Source organism: Mesitornis unicolor, unplaced genomic scaffold (assembly GCF_000695765.1).
Source record: "Mesitornis unicolor isolate BGI_N332 unplaced genomic scaffold, ASM69576v1 scaffold1915, whole genome shotgun sequence".
In the NCBI taxonomy this organism is placed as follows: domain Eukaryota; kingdom Metazoa; phylum Chordata; class Aves; order Mesitornithiformes; family Mesitornithidae; genus Mesitornis; species Mesitornis unicolor.
In genome coordinates this window covers 17309-31435 of record NW_010184684.1, presented here as the reverse complement: position 1 = coordinate 31435, position 14127 = coordinate 17309, and the positions used below count along the sequence as shown (strand labels likewise).

General features: G+C 44.8%; 1 protein-coding gene across 4 annotated transcripts in view; it reads right to left on the bottom strand.

The window, feature by feature from the left end:
- Positions 1-14127, bottom strand: part of LOC104540676 (sodium channel protein type 8 subunit alpha) — a 41822-nt gene that overhangs the window by 19575 nt on the left and 8120 nt on the right. For 2 of the 4 annotated variants that reach the window (XM_010184537.1, XM_010184538.1), the window contains exons 3-13: positions 14040-14127; positions 12659-12748; positions 12319-12447; positions 10424-10515; positions 6421-6642; positions 5675-5738; positions 4952-5093; positions 4077-4283; positions 3233-3520; positions 2501-2845; positions 877-1015 (exon numbers count right to left, since the gene is read on the bottom strand). In XM_010184537.1, the coding sequence (XP_010182839.1) occupies positions 877-1015; positions 2501-2845; positions 3233-3520; positions 4077-4283; positions 4952-5093; positions 5675-5738; positions 6421-6642; positions 10424-10515; positions 12319-12447; positions 12659-12748; positions 14040-14127 (1806 nt within the window). Of the gene's footprint in view, positions 1-876; positions 1016-2467; positions 2846-3232; positions 3521-4076; positions 4284-4951; positions 5094-5674; positions 5739-6420; positions 6643-10194; positions 10287-10423; positions 10516-12318; positions 12448-12658; positions 12749-14039 lie in introns of all 4 variants that reach the window. The other 2 variants (XM_010184534.1, XM_010184536.1) reach the window with 2 other exon arrangements.

The following is a 14127-nucleotide window of genomic DNA, read 5'->3' as shown; positions in this document are numbered from 1 at the left end:
GAATTTGAGATCATCAACCTCATATGGCTGCTGTTCATAAATTCTTGCTGGCTCCCGCATGACATATTTGGAAATCTCGTCCCCGTGTGCTGTCCATTTCAGCATTTCCGTCACGCAGAAGTCCCTTTCTCTTCTGACAGCTGCCACATTTCAGCTCTCTGCGTAGCTCAAATCCTTTTCTCCCACGGCCTCTGAGCCAGGGAGGGTCCCTCCAGCCCTTGGGAGATGGCAGAAGACGGAGCACCCGTCCCAGACGTTGTCTTACCCCTGCGATCTCCACACTGCATACGCGTTATTGTCAAATTACAACTCTCTGTTGTCTTTATATCTATAGAATTCAGATACAATACCAAGTAAAATAAAGTCTACTAATTACTTCTGTATTAATGACTCAAGAGGAGCAGGTTTAGGTAAAACCAATGCATGATTATTTACTACTCAAAAGCAGGAAGAGTTCAATTTTCCATGTCTGAAAGGCACACACGGCCTCTGTTGGGTACCCGAGGCTCGAAACTGCTCTCTGCTGTGCAGCACCTGCCCGAACAGACGGGGCCTGACCTGCGCCTGTACCCCCCACCCTACACCCCTCGCCCATCTCTCCAATCCCCACAGCCTCTATGAAGCCACCTCTGAAGTTTAACATCCCCATTCGCCATCCTCTCGGACCAACCGAGCGGACACGCGTGCCCGTACCATTATTTCGTGGTGGGGCAGAGGGACAGCCAGCACGAGGAACCCAGGGCAGACGGGGTGTGAAAAACCATCCCATAACTGCCAGGTAGATGGGTCCTGTGTCGTCTTCCAACACACCATGAGAGGGCAATGGATACGAACGTACCGAGAACCACCAGAAGCGCACCTTCACACCATACCTACCCTCGACAAGGGTGTTGGTCAACCCGGTCATCACGCTGTTGGTCCGATCCTTTCTTCCATAGGAGGCGTTCACCCCATCCATGGAGACCAAGAGAGACCCACCACCAGGCTTCTTCCGAATTTCGATTTCAGTTGTACCCTGCAAAATCCATACGATGATTAATACAAACTCTGTATTTTCCCAGTATTTTACAGCCTAGAAATACAGCACGGATGCCCAAGAGAGAAAAATATCTTTGTTTCTGCTATCCCTCTCACTTTCCTACAGTCTTTAAGTGGCCGGACCAAAACTCCAGCCCTCATTTCTGCAAGCACCAGAGCTCTGCAGCCCTAGATAAACTAAGGACTATATTTTAAAGAACATTTCTAACAAAGATTGCTGTAGTAGAAAGCAATTTACACTCTTTACTGCTACCAAAGAGCACAGACGGGCAGTGACTCTCAACCAGGCCACTTTACAACACGTGTGGTCGCATCATGAGCTCCACTGCAGCCTCATTTAAGCCACCCAAATTAATCGGGTTTAGGAACTGGGCATCTGACAGCATCAACATTTATGTCAAAATCTGCATCTGAAAATGGAAAAATTGGTCCATGCAGCTCTCCCACCACGACATTCATTGCTTGATGCACGCTGGACTCTTTCTACACACAGAGTTAGCAAATAACCAAGTAGTACTTTCTTGTCTATGCATGCATCATGCAGATTGCTAGTCCTGCCAAATTCATGCTGTGTTAGAAAGAGAAAGAAATTCTGAAGCAAAACACTCTATTAACATGCTAACTGGGGAAGAAAAAGAACAGGTAGCAACCGATGCTTAACAGAACTAATTAGGGTCAAAGAGGCTGCAAGAATTGAAATAACTAAATAAAATAGCTGGGAATTTAAGGCATGGTAACCAGACTTTTCTCAGAAATAACTGCTACAGATATCTCTCAAATGATGTTGTTTCAATCTTATCCAGATTCTTTTATGTCCCACTAACTAATACTGTATTTTCTGAGCTCTGTTTCTCTCCTGAATGCTGAAAGGCTGATCCACTAAAGGGGTTACTCAGTATCAATTCAATCAACTAATTACAAAAAGTCACAGTCAAGGACAATTAAAAAATTCAAAAATGGTATTGAAAAAAAAATCCTTCTTTTACTAACAGCTTCCCCTGCAAAATTTAGTAAGAACTAAAAGATTGTTTGTATTTCCCTTTAAATCCCCAAATATTTGATCTTATTGTGAAGAACATCTGCAACAAACCGCTTGGTTTCCCCGCTCCTAGGCTTTAAACACCTCCCTATGAATTGCCCTGGCATACACCAAGTGCTCCCATATTATGAATCCTTTCATTAAGGACTCAATTCCAGGCCTTTTTTTCCCAGGAAGCCACGGGGAGAAAGAAGGAGGTGGGTCACCGAGTTTGAGAAGGAAAGAAAGGGGAAGTTAAAGCACAGGGGTTAATCCAATACAGACTTTCTCGTCTGCGGTCGGACCGACTCTCAATTTGCTGGGTGCTTGGTTCACTCGCAGGGCGGCATTCGGGAGAGGAGAAGAGGAGAGAACGCCATGCCTACGCTATCTACTCACTGCCTTCCTTACACTGCCATCGGGAGCTGCCTTATCTATTTTCACCTCAGGCAGAAGGCGTCCCCCGGGCATGCTGGAAGGAGGGCCACCGATGAGGGACACCACGCCGTTGCAGTCCACCGTGCTGTTCCTCTTCACGTTGCGGCGGAGGTTGGGGAAGCTGCCTTGGCTGTAGCCGCTGTAGCCACTGTAGCTGCTCCTTCGATCGCGCCCGCGGATGGGGATGAAGAGGGAGTCTCTCCTGCCTTCGCTTTCCTCCACTGTGCTGTGCTCGTCGTCGGCAAACTCGTTCTCCGAACCCGGGTCACGAAATCGCCCTTTGTAGCTGAAGATGCTGCTCTTGCTATTGTGTCGGGAGAGAAAAGGGGAGCCTGGGATACTGAGGAGAGACTAGGAGGGAGAAAAGAAAGAATGACAACAGCGTGAATAGCATGGCAAGGAAGCACTGCAGTGCTGTCAAGTGCTGCTAAAGTGGTTTCGCTCCCTCTCCAGGTCTACACAAACCATCAGCACTTAGACTACACTTTAAGAGTTGCTCACTCTTGGCTGGCTGAGCTACATCATGAAGAAGTTATCTGGTTCAACTCACTGCTCTCAGGAACAATTTATGCTGGGGTAAGTGTGTGCAAGGGCTGTAAACTTGGGCCGTAAGCGTCCTCCTGATCTGCTGCAAGTGTAAGATGCTGAGCAGATTCCTCAGACATGCTAATCAGGATCTAAACTAGATTATCCTGACTACAAGCAAGCATAAACATCAGCGAAGGAAATGAAAACTACCTGGTTCATGATGGAAAATTTCCTTCCTAGCCTGTTATCCGGTAGCCTGAAGGCCTTCCTCCTCATGCCATCCTCCGATTCAGACTTGAACACCTTCTCGTTGTCACACTTCTCCTCTCCTTCTGACAGTTCCTTGTCCTTTCGTTTCTTCCTCCTGTTCCGACGCTCCTTGGCGCTCTTGGAGCTGAGTTTGGAAATCTCCGAAGAGCTCCGAGACATCCTCCCCCCACCATCATCTTCCACAGCTTCTTCTGACACTGTCCCTGCCGAAGTGACCATAGCAGCAGCCTGAGGGTGTAGGCAAGAGAAGGAGAAAAACAGATCAGATCTTACCACGATTAACGCTTTAAGAAAGAGTTTGGGTTAATGCAGGTAAGCACAAGTCTTTGGGGTAGGATTGAGGTGCTTATTTTTTCTCTTGGAAGAAACTTGCAGCCAGGACTTGTCAAAATTCTTAATAGTTTGCTTTTGGCAGGCAGTAAAATCCCTCTCAGTCCTCCAGCTTTGTTTGATAAAGGACCAACAAAGACGTACTTGTCAGTCCTGCAGAGATATTCCCACACTTAAACAGAAACCATGGGAACACTTCAAAATTCCTTAAAGGAAGGCAGTTTTCCAATCTAAAATAAACACAGCAAGCTTGCAGATAATTCAGGAAAAACCAGCAGCAGCAGGGAAGAGATCATGCACAACATGGACCCCAGTCAACAGAGGATGTGATCTCAGGGCAAGCTGGCCACAGCACAGCTCTATATTTTTATTACACATCACTGCTCTATAATAACAAGCAAATAAATCTTAAAATATGTAAACGAATCTGAAAACCTACAGTCAAAACACTCACCTGTGCTTCTTCCTGCTGCTTTTTCAACTGCTCTAACATGGCTTTAAATTCTGCCTCTTTCTGCTCGGCCTCCTCCAGCGTGGCCTGGTTCTGCTCTTCGTAAGCCATAGCCACCACAGCCAGAATTAGGTTAACCAGGTAGAACGATCCCACAAAGATCACCAAGACAAAGAAGATCATGTAGGTTTTTCCTGCCGCTCGTAAGGTCTGGGAAAGCACGGCAGAGGGAAGAGAAAAGGAAAGGGGAAAGCGATTTCAGAGCGACACCTGAAACGTGAAATGACCCCGACTTTCTTGACCTGAAAGCTCCTAAGAAAACACAGCGGTGCTGGATATTTCACATCTCAGCACTTCCACTGCGCAGCACTAAGACACTGCGCACTCATTAGCCATAAGCACAGAAGGTGACATCCCTTCTCTTCTCTTGAGGGAACACCCAGCGGATGCAGGCTGAAAAGGGTTCAGAAATAGAGGGCGAAACTCAATGCTCAGACTCCTTTAAAACAAAAGAAAATCGAGGAAAAGCCATTTCAGCAAGGTCTCCAAACTGTCCTTGGGTTACAAGGAAATGCTGTGCCCTCCACAGCACCCGAGCACCTCCCGTGAGCGGAGCTGAGCTGCACACAACCTTCTGTGGTCAGGTTCTTCCAGAATTAACTCCCGGCTCAGCCGTTCACACATCAAGGACCTACCAGCCCTTACAGGTAACATCTCCTCCCTCCTCAATTCCCATCTGTATTGTAATGTATCTCAATGTGTTCCTTTACTTGCAGTTACTCTTTCAGACAGGAGCAATAAAATAAGGCCTGTGGCGCTTTCCTTCCCTGTATTGTCCCCGGATTCTTGTATAACACCGAAGCAAAGCGATTACTTACTAATTGATACAAGTTTTCCCAAAAGTCCTGAGTCATAAGGCGAAATAAAGCCAGAAAAGCCCAGCTGAAGGTGTCGAAGCTTGTGTAACCGTAGTTCGGGTTCCGTCCTGCCTTCATGCACGTGTAACCCTCCGGACATTGGCTGCAAGGAGGACAATAAATATTTCAGGGTATCAAAGCAGGAAAGGGGACAGAGCAAGTCGGCATCATCCGTGCTTAGGCTGATTTTCACAACTCTCGTAACAAATGGCAGGCGTTTGGCTTTCCGTGTCACGTAGACAAGGAGTCTGACAGACAGGATTTCAGAAAAGCCCTGTTATCTTTGCAGCAACGTGAGGCTTCTGCCGTAAATGTCTTTAAGGCTGCAGGATTGGGTGAAAAACCAATTGGAGGCAATGGCACAGGGAAAATTTCCACTTCTGAATCTCCATTCCCTATTTCCCTGGTGGTTTTTATGACTGGATTCAGAGGGAAATAATGCCACAAGTAATCATCATCAGACGCCTCCTGAGATGACACGAGAAATGTCAGCTTACATTAGATCAGTCAAACAGACGGTAATGACAGATTAATAATTACATTAAGACACATGAGACCTTCTACACGTGAAATAACACCAGAACCAACCAAGGAAGCAACAGCAAATATTCCAAAGGTTTTGCCATCGTTAGCCAACATCAACGGTAATTAAAGCCTCTGCTTTTAATAAAGCTCAACACTCACCCTGCATCTGAGCTGTTACCACAGAGCAAAGGATCAGGGGCGCCGGGAATTATGTAAAAATTTGCTGAAGAAGATGAAAAAGAACAGATTACATGCACACACATATGGAGTTAGAGGATTTAACACACTATAGCAGTACAAAACCCTTCACTTGAGAGCACTCGAGATCCCCTACTGATAAATTCATCAGGACGCTAACTCAGCTTTTAAATAACACTGGCTCTGCTAACGATGCCTGAGTTTCAACTCCTTTCTGGAAGTCAGCGTAGCATTTTGAATAAAGCTGAGAAGCTCAAAAAGTCAGAAGTGAAGTTACAAAAACTTGGAGGGTGGTTCCTTGATCATCCACAGCATCATTTACAGCTCCAAAATCCAGCAGAAACGGGTACCAACAACTTCACGTGTGGTCACTGGAGAACTTGGCAAAACCTGACATTCAGCCCAGGGATTTCAATGGGCAGTTACTTCTCATTTACTGTATTGAAACAGGTTTGAATTGGACAAAAAAAAGGGGGAAAAAAAAGCATTTTGGACAAAATATTTAGCTAAAAGAGCACAGCCAGGGCATTCTAAAGGATGAACCCAACCGGAAACACCTGAACAAGGTTTCAAAAGACTGAAAAATATCTGAGCAAGGGGTTTTTACTGCAGAAGCTGCGCATTAGAAGCCACGTCAGAAATCCCGGTTAGCAGCGTTTAGCCAAATAAGAAGGTTTTGGGGAGCGTATCACTGCAGAAATACCTACACATATTGTTGGTGTATTCCTCCCAGTCAAAGCCCCTCGAGCCGTTATCCAGGAAAGTCTCGTTGACATTGATTGGCCATATCACACACTTGTTCCTCAGATTGCCCATAAACAGCTGCAGCCCGATCAGAGCAAAGACGCTGAGACAAAACACCGTCAGGATCATGACATCCGACAGCTTCTTCACAGACTGGATGAGGGCACCCACAATGGTCTTCAAGCCTGCGGAGGAGAAAACGAGACTAGAAATCACCGCTGCAGAATGAAAAGACGTGGAAAAGTCAGATCTAGACAGTACCTTACGGCTGCTATAGGGTGGCTCAAGATTGCTGCTGTAAAACGGTCGGGTTCCTGGGAACCTCCAAAGCATTTGGGTTTTTCCACGTGGTGCAGTAAAGGTGAGGAATGACCCAGGCTCATTGGTTTCAATGGTGAACCAGCAAAAGTTGGAACAGAACAAAATACCAACGTCCAGCCTTGAAAACAGCCCAGCTTTGCAGCAGAGGATGCGAAGCAGACGCAAGATTTATTGCCGTGAAGGCAGGGTTTGTCTAAATACAGATGTTAAACTAAAATATACTGCTACAAACCTCACCACGGACACATTTCGCTGTGTTTAAGCCCGGTTTATTGGCACAATCTACTTACAAAGAACAAATAACTTTCCAGCTGTCTACATCTTCAGTTTCTATGCTTAACTAACCTGTCTGGGCACTTCCCCTTCCCTTGCAGGAGCTGAATCTTTCATTTAGATCAGGGTTTTTTTTATTGTCAGGGCAGGATTTCAGCCACAGTGCTGGCTTTTTGGGTTTACCAAGGGATCATTAATAGGTAAAGCTCAAGAATTAAAGTAAATTCAGGCATAAGGCAAGAATCCTGCTGGTTCTCCAACCCAATCTGCAAGAGGAACCAGCCATGAACTGGAGGAAGAAGCAGCAGCACTCAAGTCTTTCAGGTGACAGAGCTGAACAAGGTAAAATTTGGGATGCAGAAACAATATGGGGGGGGGGCTGTATATCATAAATAACATAGAAATACTAAGACCCTTTTCTGCTGTTAAGTGGGATAAGCTTGCATTTATAAAGGAGCAGAGAAGGAGGAAAAATAAATAGCAATCACAGATGCAGCTGAATTTGGGGCCGTTCAGGGCCAAGTCTGTGAGACCACATCAGCATTCTGTGATAAACCTTTCAGTACCAAGGTTTGATCCCTATCAGGAACATAAAAATCCAAAAATACATCAATAAAAAGCAATTCTGATGAAGGACTAATTGTTTTAACACGTCTTTTACGCCAATCTTCAGAACTTTCAAGCGATGCCAAAGCCCTGCTCCAACACAAAGCTGCTTTTTGCTGTTAGTTCTGGCAGACAAACGCCCATTTCAGCGCACGTTGGCATGCTCCTCTCCATCGCTCCAATGTGCACATGCAGCATCTCCATGCCTGGTTTGTGTGTTTGAACCAAGGCGATAAACTGGCAGCAAGAGTGTTCCCAGTCCTGGGACAGATCCGACTTCAATGCATGGAGACTGATGGCATTAATCAAGTAAAATACCAATGACCTGGGTTTAATGTGGTCCATCAAACCATAAGGTGCAAGCCGTATCTTGATGTTTTAGTCTCCTCCTGTCACACCAATCCATACAGACCCTCTACCTGCATGGAGTTTAGTCCAGTGCCGTGTCATATCCCCAGAATATTTTCCATTTTTCTCTTGTCTTAAGGATAATTCCAATTACTGAGAGAAGATGTGGTTAGCTCTCATCCAACACTAAGAGGAGTTTCTCATCAGCTCAGCGCAGTGTAAAAATTCCCATTCCATTACATGCGCTGAAGCAGAAAGGGAACTCCTTTATATTTTAAGATTAAGTGTATTCTAAAAATCCCTTCTTCCCTGAGACACGATAGTACTAAAACCCATCAAGAGCATTCTGTGCCCAAGTTCATAATAAATAACCCAAAAGGCTATTTACACAAACGCTTTATGTTCCTCATGTTGGTAGTCACAAAACTGAAAGGTTTGTGCTTTACCTACGTGCAGCAGAACCACAGCCGGGTCCTACCCAGAGCTTAACCCACAAAAATAATCCAAGTTTTGCCATTTATGCTTCCAGCCATGGATGCGTTCAGCACAGGATCCCCAAATCAGCCTCTTAATTAAAAAGTGCAGCAAATCAGCCCTTTAATGAAAGTACGGCTGCTTAGAAGGGCTCAGGTCCACTCCCCTTGCTGTCATTTGTGGAAAACTCCATTAATTTGGAGCAGTATGGAGAGAATGATCCAAAACTGCTCCTTTCCACAGGAAGCCAAGGCATGCTGTCACACACCAGCTCATTAAAGCTGCATCATCTTCGCTTTGCTGGGATTATGAAAGCAAAACACATACAAAATTTATTTTAATATCAATTATTTTCTTGGAGCAAGCCAGCTGATACCTGTAGCAGGCTGAGAGAATCGCAACCGCACTTCAGATCCGTCTAGTGCACTAACAGCATTTACCAAGTATCTTTTGCTCTCTCTATGTGCACTGCCAGACATGAAGGAAGGCTAAAAAAGAAGGTTATTCTAGCAAACTCTCATTGGGTGCAAGGAAAGCAGGCGCCACTTAAGAACATGCACAACAGCCACGATGGGGTTAGCAGTCTGGAATGGGGCAAAAGTGATGGGTGCCTACAGATCCATGGGCTCTTTTCTATATGCAAGTGTAGCCTGAGAAAGCAAAAGAACCGTTACAGTTAATGATACGTCAGGAAATAAAACACACAGAAACAGGAGACCAAAACTCGTCCGGTGATTATTTAGGGTGCCTACCTTCTGACAGGTCAAGCACTTGAAAACTGGGGAACTACAGATGCTTCAGTGCCTATGAAATAGAGTCCTGAGCTTGACCTTAAAATTAGGGACACTTTTCAGAAACCATCTGCAGGAGGCAATTGCCTTTGGGTCAATTATTGGCATTAATAACTGACCGTCGGTTCCACTACGACATCCAAATGCAAAAGCTGGTGATGCCAATGCTCCATTCGGCTTTTTCTGTCTCAGAATGGCAGCATCGACCCTTTCTGGAGGCAACACTCATTGTCATTTCCTAGAAAACAGCCTGTCCAGGTGACTGAAGTAGCCTCAGGCAGAAAGGGTTTTGTCTTGGTTGGGTTTTGCTTGCCTGCTTTACAAACTTATTTTTATATTATACTATATTATATTGTATTATACTACACTACATTGTATTATATTATATACTATATTGTACTATACTATATTATATTATATACTGTATTATACTATACTATACCATATTATACACTATATTATACTATATTATACACTATACTATACAATATTATACTATATTATACCATATTATACAGTATTATACCATATTATATTATACTATATTATTTTATACTATTAATATTTATCATTATTACAAACTAAACAACTCTAGAAACAATAAGGGGACAGCTCGCTCAGCAAGGAACCGTTCGGCCTCAGGAGGAAGGGAGTTGCCTGATCCTTTATTCATTGGGAATTAAACTTTAGGCCTGGCTTTCACTTCAGAGACGGGATGCACAGGGATGAAGCAGTACAGAACAGCTCATCCCATAATTTGGTGGCCCAGAATCCCAAATTTCAACCTCCTCTGTTTACACAGACTGCAAAGCCCATCAAAAACATCCCAGTGCCACTTCTGAGGAACAACCGATGCGGGGACAAGAGGGGAGATGTGGAAGGGAGACACACGCAAGAGCAGCCTTAATGCTTCCCGGTTCTCACCTGGAATAACAGAGATAGTTTTCAAAGCTCGGAGAACTCTGAAAGTTCTCAATGCTGAGACATTCCCAAGGTCCACAAACTCTGTGACATATCTGCAATGAGGGAGGTCACACACAAAAAACACCATGACAATACACACACCAAAAGAAAACACCAACTACAGACAAAGCAATACATCACTCACAGGGGCCTGTACCCAACAGCTAACACCAACCGGAGGCCGCCTTACCTGGAATTACAGAAATAGTTTTCAAAGCTCTCAGAACCCTGAAAGTGCGCAGAGCTGAAACATTGCCTAGGTTTACAAACTCTGTTATATACCTGCAGAATTAAACCAGAGTTAATGGCACCGTTGGGGTCACCTTTCTTTGCATACAGCTGTCTGTCTGTAGGAAACAGCTTGTCACGTAAAACGCTTCAGAATTTAAAAGAGAGAGACAGAAAACGTCAAGAGCCAGAACACAGTTTAAGTCTCTCCACACTGCAACCAGCTTGTGCGGGTGCACGGCTGGATATTCGCATTTTTGCCTATATAGGACTTGAAAATGTAATGCTATTGCCACAGAAGATGGTAAACATAAACCAGTCGGATATTCGAGGAGACTTGGACATCCCCTCAGCTCAGTGGTTTTGGGTATATTCGCTTCACCTCCTGTTTTTAATAAAGCATCGTCTTTGGCTTCGATTACATTCATTTCAATCCTTCTTGCTCCACTACCTGTTCGTGAGCCCCACGTTGGTTATCCCCATTTTACACGGGGATAAACCACAGATACACAGAGGGTAAGAGGCTTAGCATGAGGTTAACAGAGTTATACTCCACCACAACTTAAATTGAGTATTTCCTCTGTGCTGTCTGGGGAGAAACAGGCTATGAAACAGCAAAGAAATGCACGATATTTGAGATTTTTCCTGGTGCAGAAAGGCCTCGTGTGCTTTATAAAAAGACCCCGGTAGCGGGATTTCAAAAAGGCACAGGTTTGCTCTGGCCCTCAACACAAAAAGGTTTTTATTTGAAATCTGCAGGCAACCTCATTGGTAACGGGGAGGTTACAGAGTGAGATCCGCTACAGATTTAGCACTTGTATTTAAGACCAATGCTGGCACGCTGTGACCTGTCAATTTATCAAGAAAGGAAGGAAATCACCAATTCCCAGGTCCAATTCGTGCGCAGAACCGGGTGCACCCAGGCACGTTTACACTGCACGTAGCAGATCCTCATCTAATCTGAAGTAAAACTGGAGCGAGCTACCGGTTATTTGCCTTTTGTGTACAGCGTCCAACACCACCAAAAGGCAAGTGGCAAAAAGAGGAGAAACTCAGGAAAATCAACAACCTCGGGTGCAGAATCCAGCCAAAAAAGGGAAGTTTTATGCTATTAAAGCATTTCTCTGAACCTCAAAAATGAAGCTCCTGAGCCTCCCTACGCGGTCCCTCAGTTTTCATCGGCCGTTGTTGGTTACGGGAGCCCAAAAAAGCCCAGGTGCAATATTCCAAAAACACATGGAAAAGGGAAATTTCAAAAAATCAATCTCTTCCACCGGCGACTCGGCGTCGCAGTGCCATTAAACTGGGTCTCATCAGCGGTGCTGAGCCTACGCAAGGATCAACGCAGGCCAACGAGGAAAAATAACCCCGAAATCTAGCGTACAGCTCCTGGTTCAGCATTCAGACAGCCCAGGAATCCGCACCATCAGAGCAATGCAAGCTGATCTGGCACGAGAGAAAAGGGTGAGGAGGGAAAGGAGATTTTACCATGCAAGCCCAAGGAGGGAAGGAGTGGGGGAGACCAGAATTTCAAGGTGTTTGGGGCTCCTCGTCCTATGCTTCGCAGAATAAACTGCCAGCAATCTCAAACGCTAGGTGCTACTATAAAGTCTTCTGTTAATAAAAGCAGCTTTCAGAAAACCCTGTATTTTTTTACAGCAGCTCCACTGACTCCATGGAGTTGCATTTCAGACCCGCGACGCCGTGCCAGGCAAAAAGCTTTCTTTTGAAAAACCAAGAAAGAAATCTTCTGCACGTCAGTTTTCCTTAATTTTTTTCCTCACCCACCCTCCTCCTAAGGCCTCATCCCCTCCCGTGCGCCACAAATACCTGAAATAACCGGAAAGCACAACTTACGCCATCATGATCACGCTGAAATCGAGCCAGTTCCATGGATCCCGCAGGAAGGTAAAGCCGTCTATACAGAAACCTCTTGCAATGATTTTCACAAGCGATTCAAACGTATAAATACCAGTGAACGTATACCTGTCGTGAGGGAGAGAGGGAGATGCGCTGAGAATTGGTAGAAATGTCGGTTTGGCAGTGAAAAAAAATGACTTCCAAACACTTTTGTCTACATAAAGTGGACAGAAAAGATGATGTTTTCATGCCAATGGAAACGTGAGGAGGAAGAGATGTCTCAATGGAAGAAAACCAACGATGTGAGAATGGTAAAAGCACAAGAAATGTTACTTACTCCACATTCTTCGACCATTCGGGTGGGTTACTAAAAGTCATGAATACACAGTTGGTCAAAATAGTGCACATAATGATCATGCTAAATACTGTAGAGCAAAGTCAAGGATCACAGGGACACTTGGGTGGCTCTTTACATCTCCCTAAAGATCACTGAAAGGCAATAAAACCCAACTATTTCCAGTCTGTTCTCTGGGGGATACAAATAAGAGCCAAGTTGCTTCCAGCAGCCATGGGAAATGCTGGGGTGACTACATTTCAATTGTAGTTTTACATGAATTGATTTTCTATCCTCTGGGCTGCCTTAGCAATTCAAAAATCACATGCCAAAATGAAAATATCCCCCCCAAATAATCCCCTCTATTCAGTAACATCAAAATACATCCTCTGCTCATCTATCCAGCAGAAAAGCAGCGCTGCAACCCACGGGCACCTAGGATTTAGCTTGCAGAATGAGGAGTTGGAGTGGATTTTCACTACTGAAGTATTAGCAGAAGGTGAAATCCGGAGTCAAAGCCGTTTGACTTCCAGAACTGTTTAAACAGGCGCAAATGGGTCTGAGAGCAAAGCCCAGATCCACTGCAGCATCTCGGGCCCAGCCCGACAGAGCCGCATCGGCTGCGTCCCAGCACATCCCGAGGGGATGAAAAGCTACGAGAAACAACCCCCGAGCCAAGGAAAACGCTCCCGGCCTCGGATCTTGCGGTGAGTTTGAAGCATTAAGAGAGAGAAAAGCTTTTTCTTCATTCGAGATGCAGCCTCTCAAGCAACAAATGAGCGAGTTCCCCTTTTAGAGCCCCTCTCTAAAGCTAAATAAATAAACAGGGCAAAGCAGCTCATCCAATACTCTGCTATTATTGCTCTTTCTCTCCTAATACCACAGGCAGAGGATGTCGGAGCCGCCTGAAGCCCTGCAGTGGGGCATTTAGGAAAAGCCTGGCCATCAGAAGGAACTTTGAGATCCCCAAAAAAGCAATAAATCAGTGTCTCATTCTGTGTACGGTACCTTCAGCTCCTTCTCCAGCTCCTAATTCTATTTATTGCTTTAGCAGCTACTTAAAGCTCAGCTCCTCTTCACGTGCAGCATAACCTTAAATCCTATCCCAACGTCCGCGCGCTGATGAGAAAGCAGGCACAATTTAGCAGGGAAAATAAATATAACATTTACTTGATTAAGTAAATCACTTTGGCTACGTCCAAAACACCATAAAAGACTTTTTTCGTATTAAAAAAGCCCATTTTTGGGGTATGCTCTGAGGCCAATCCAACTTCACCCGGTGCAGAATTCACGTACACTACTTGAATTGAGGCAGAACACAACAGGTAAGAGGTTTTTCAGTGACTACACAAAAGCAAGAATAACTCGGTAAGAAAAAGGATATGAATGTATCAAAATTTTAATAGCTATTCTTCTAAACAGATTAAAAGGACTTAAAATGTACAAGGCAGGTGTGGCACTAAATCGGAAGA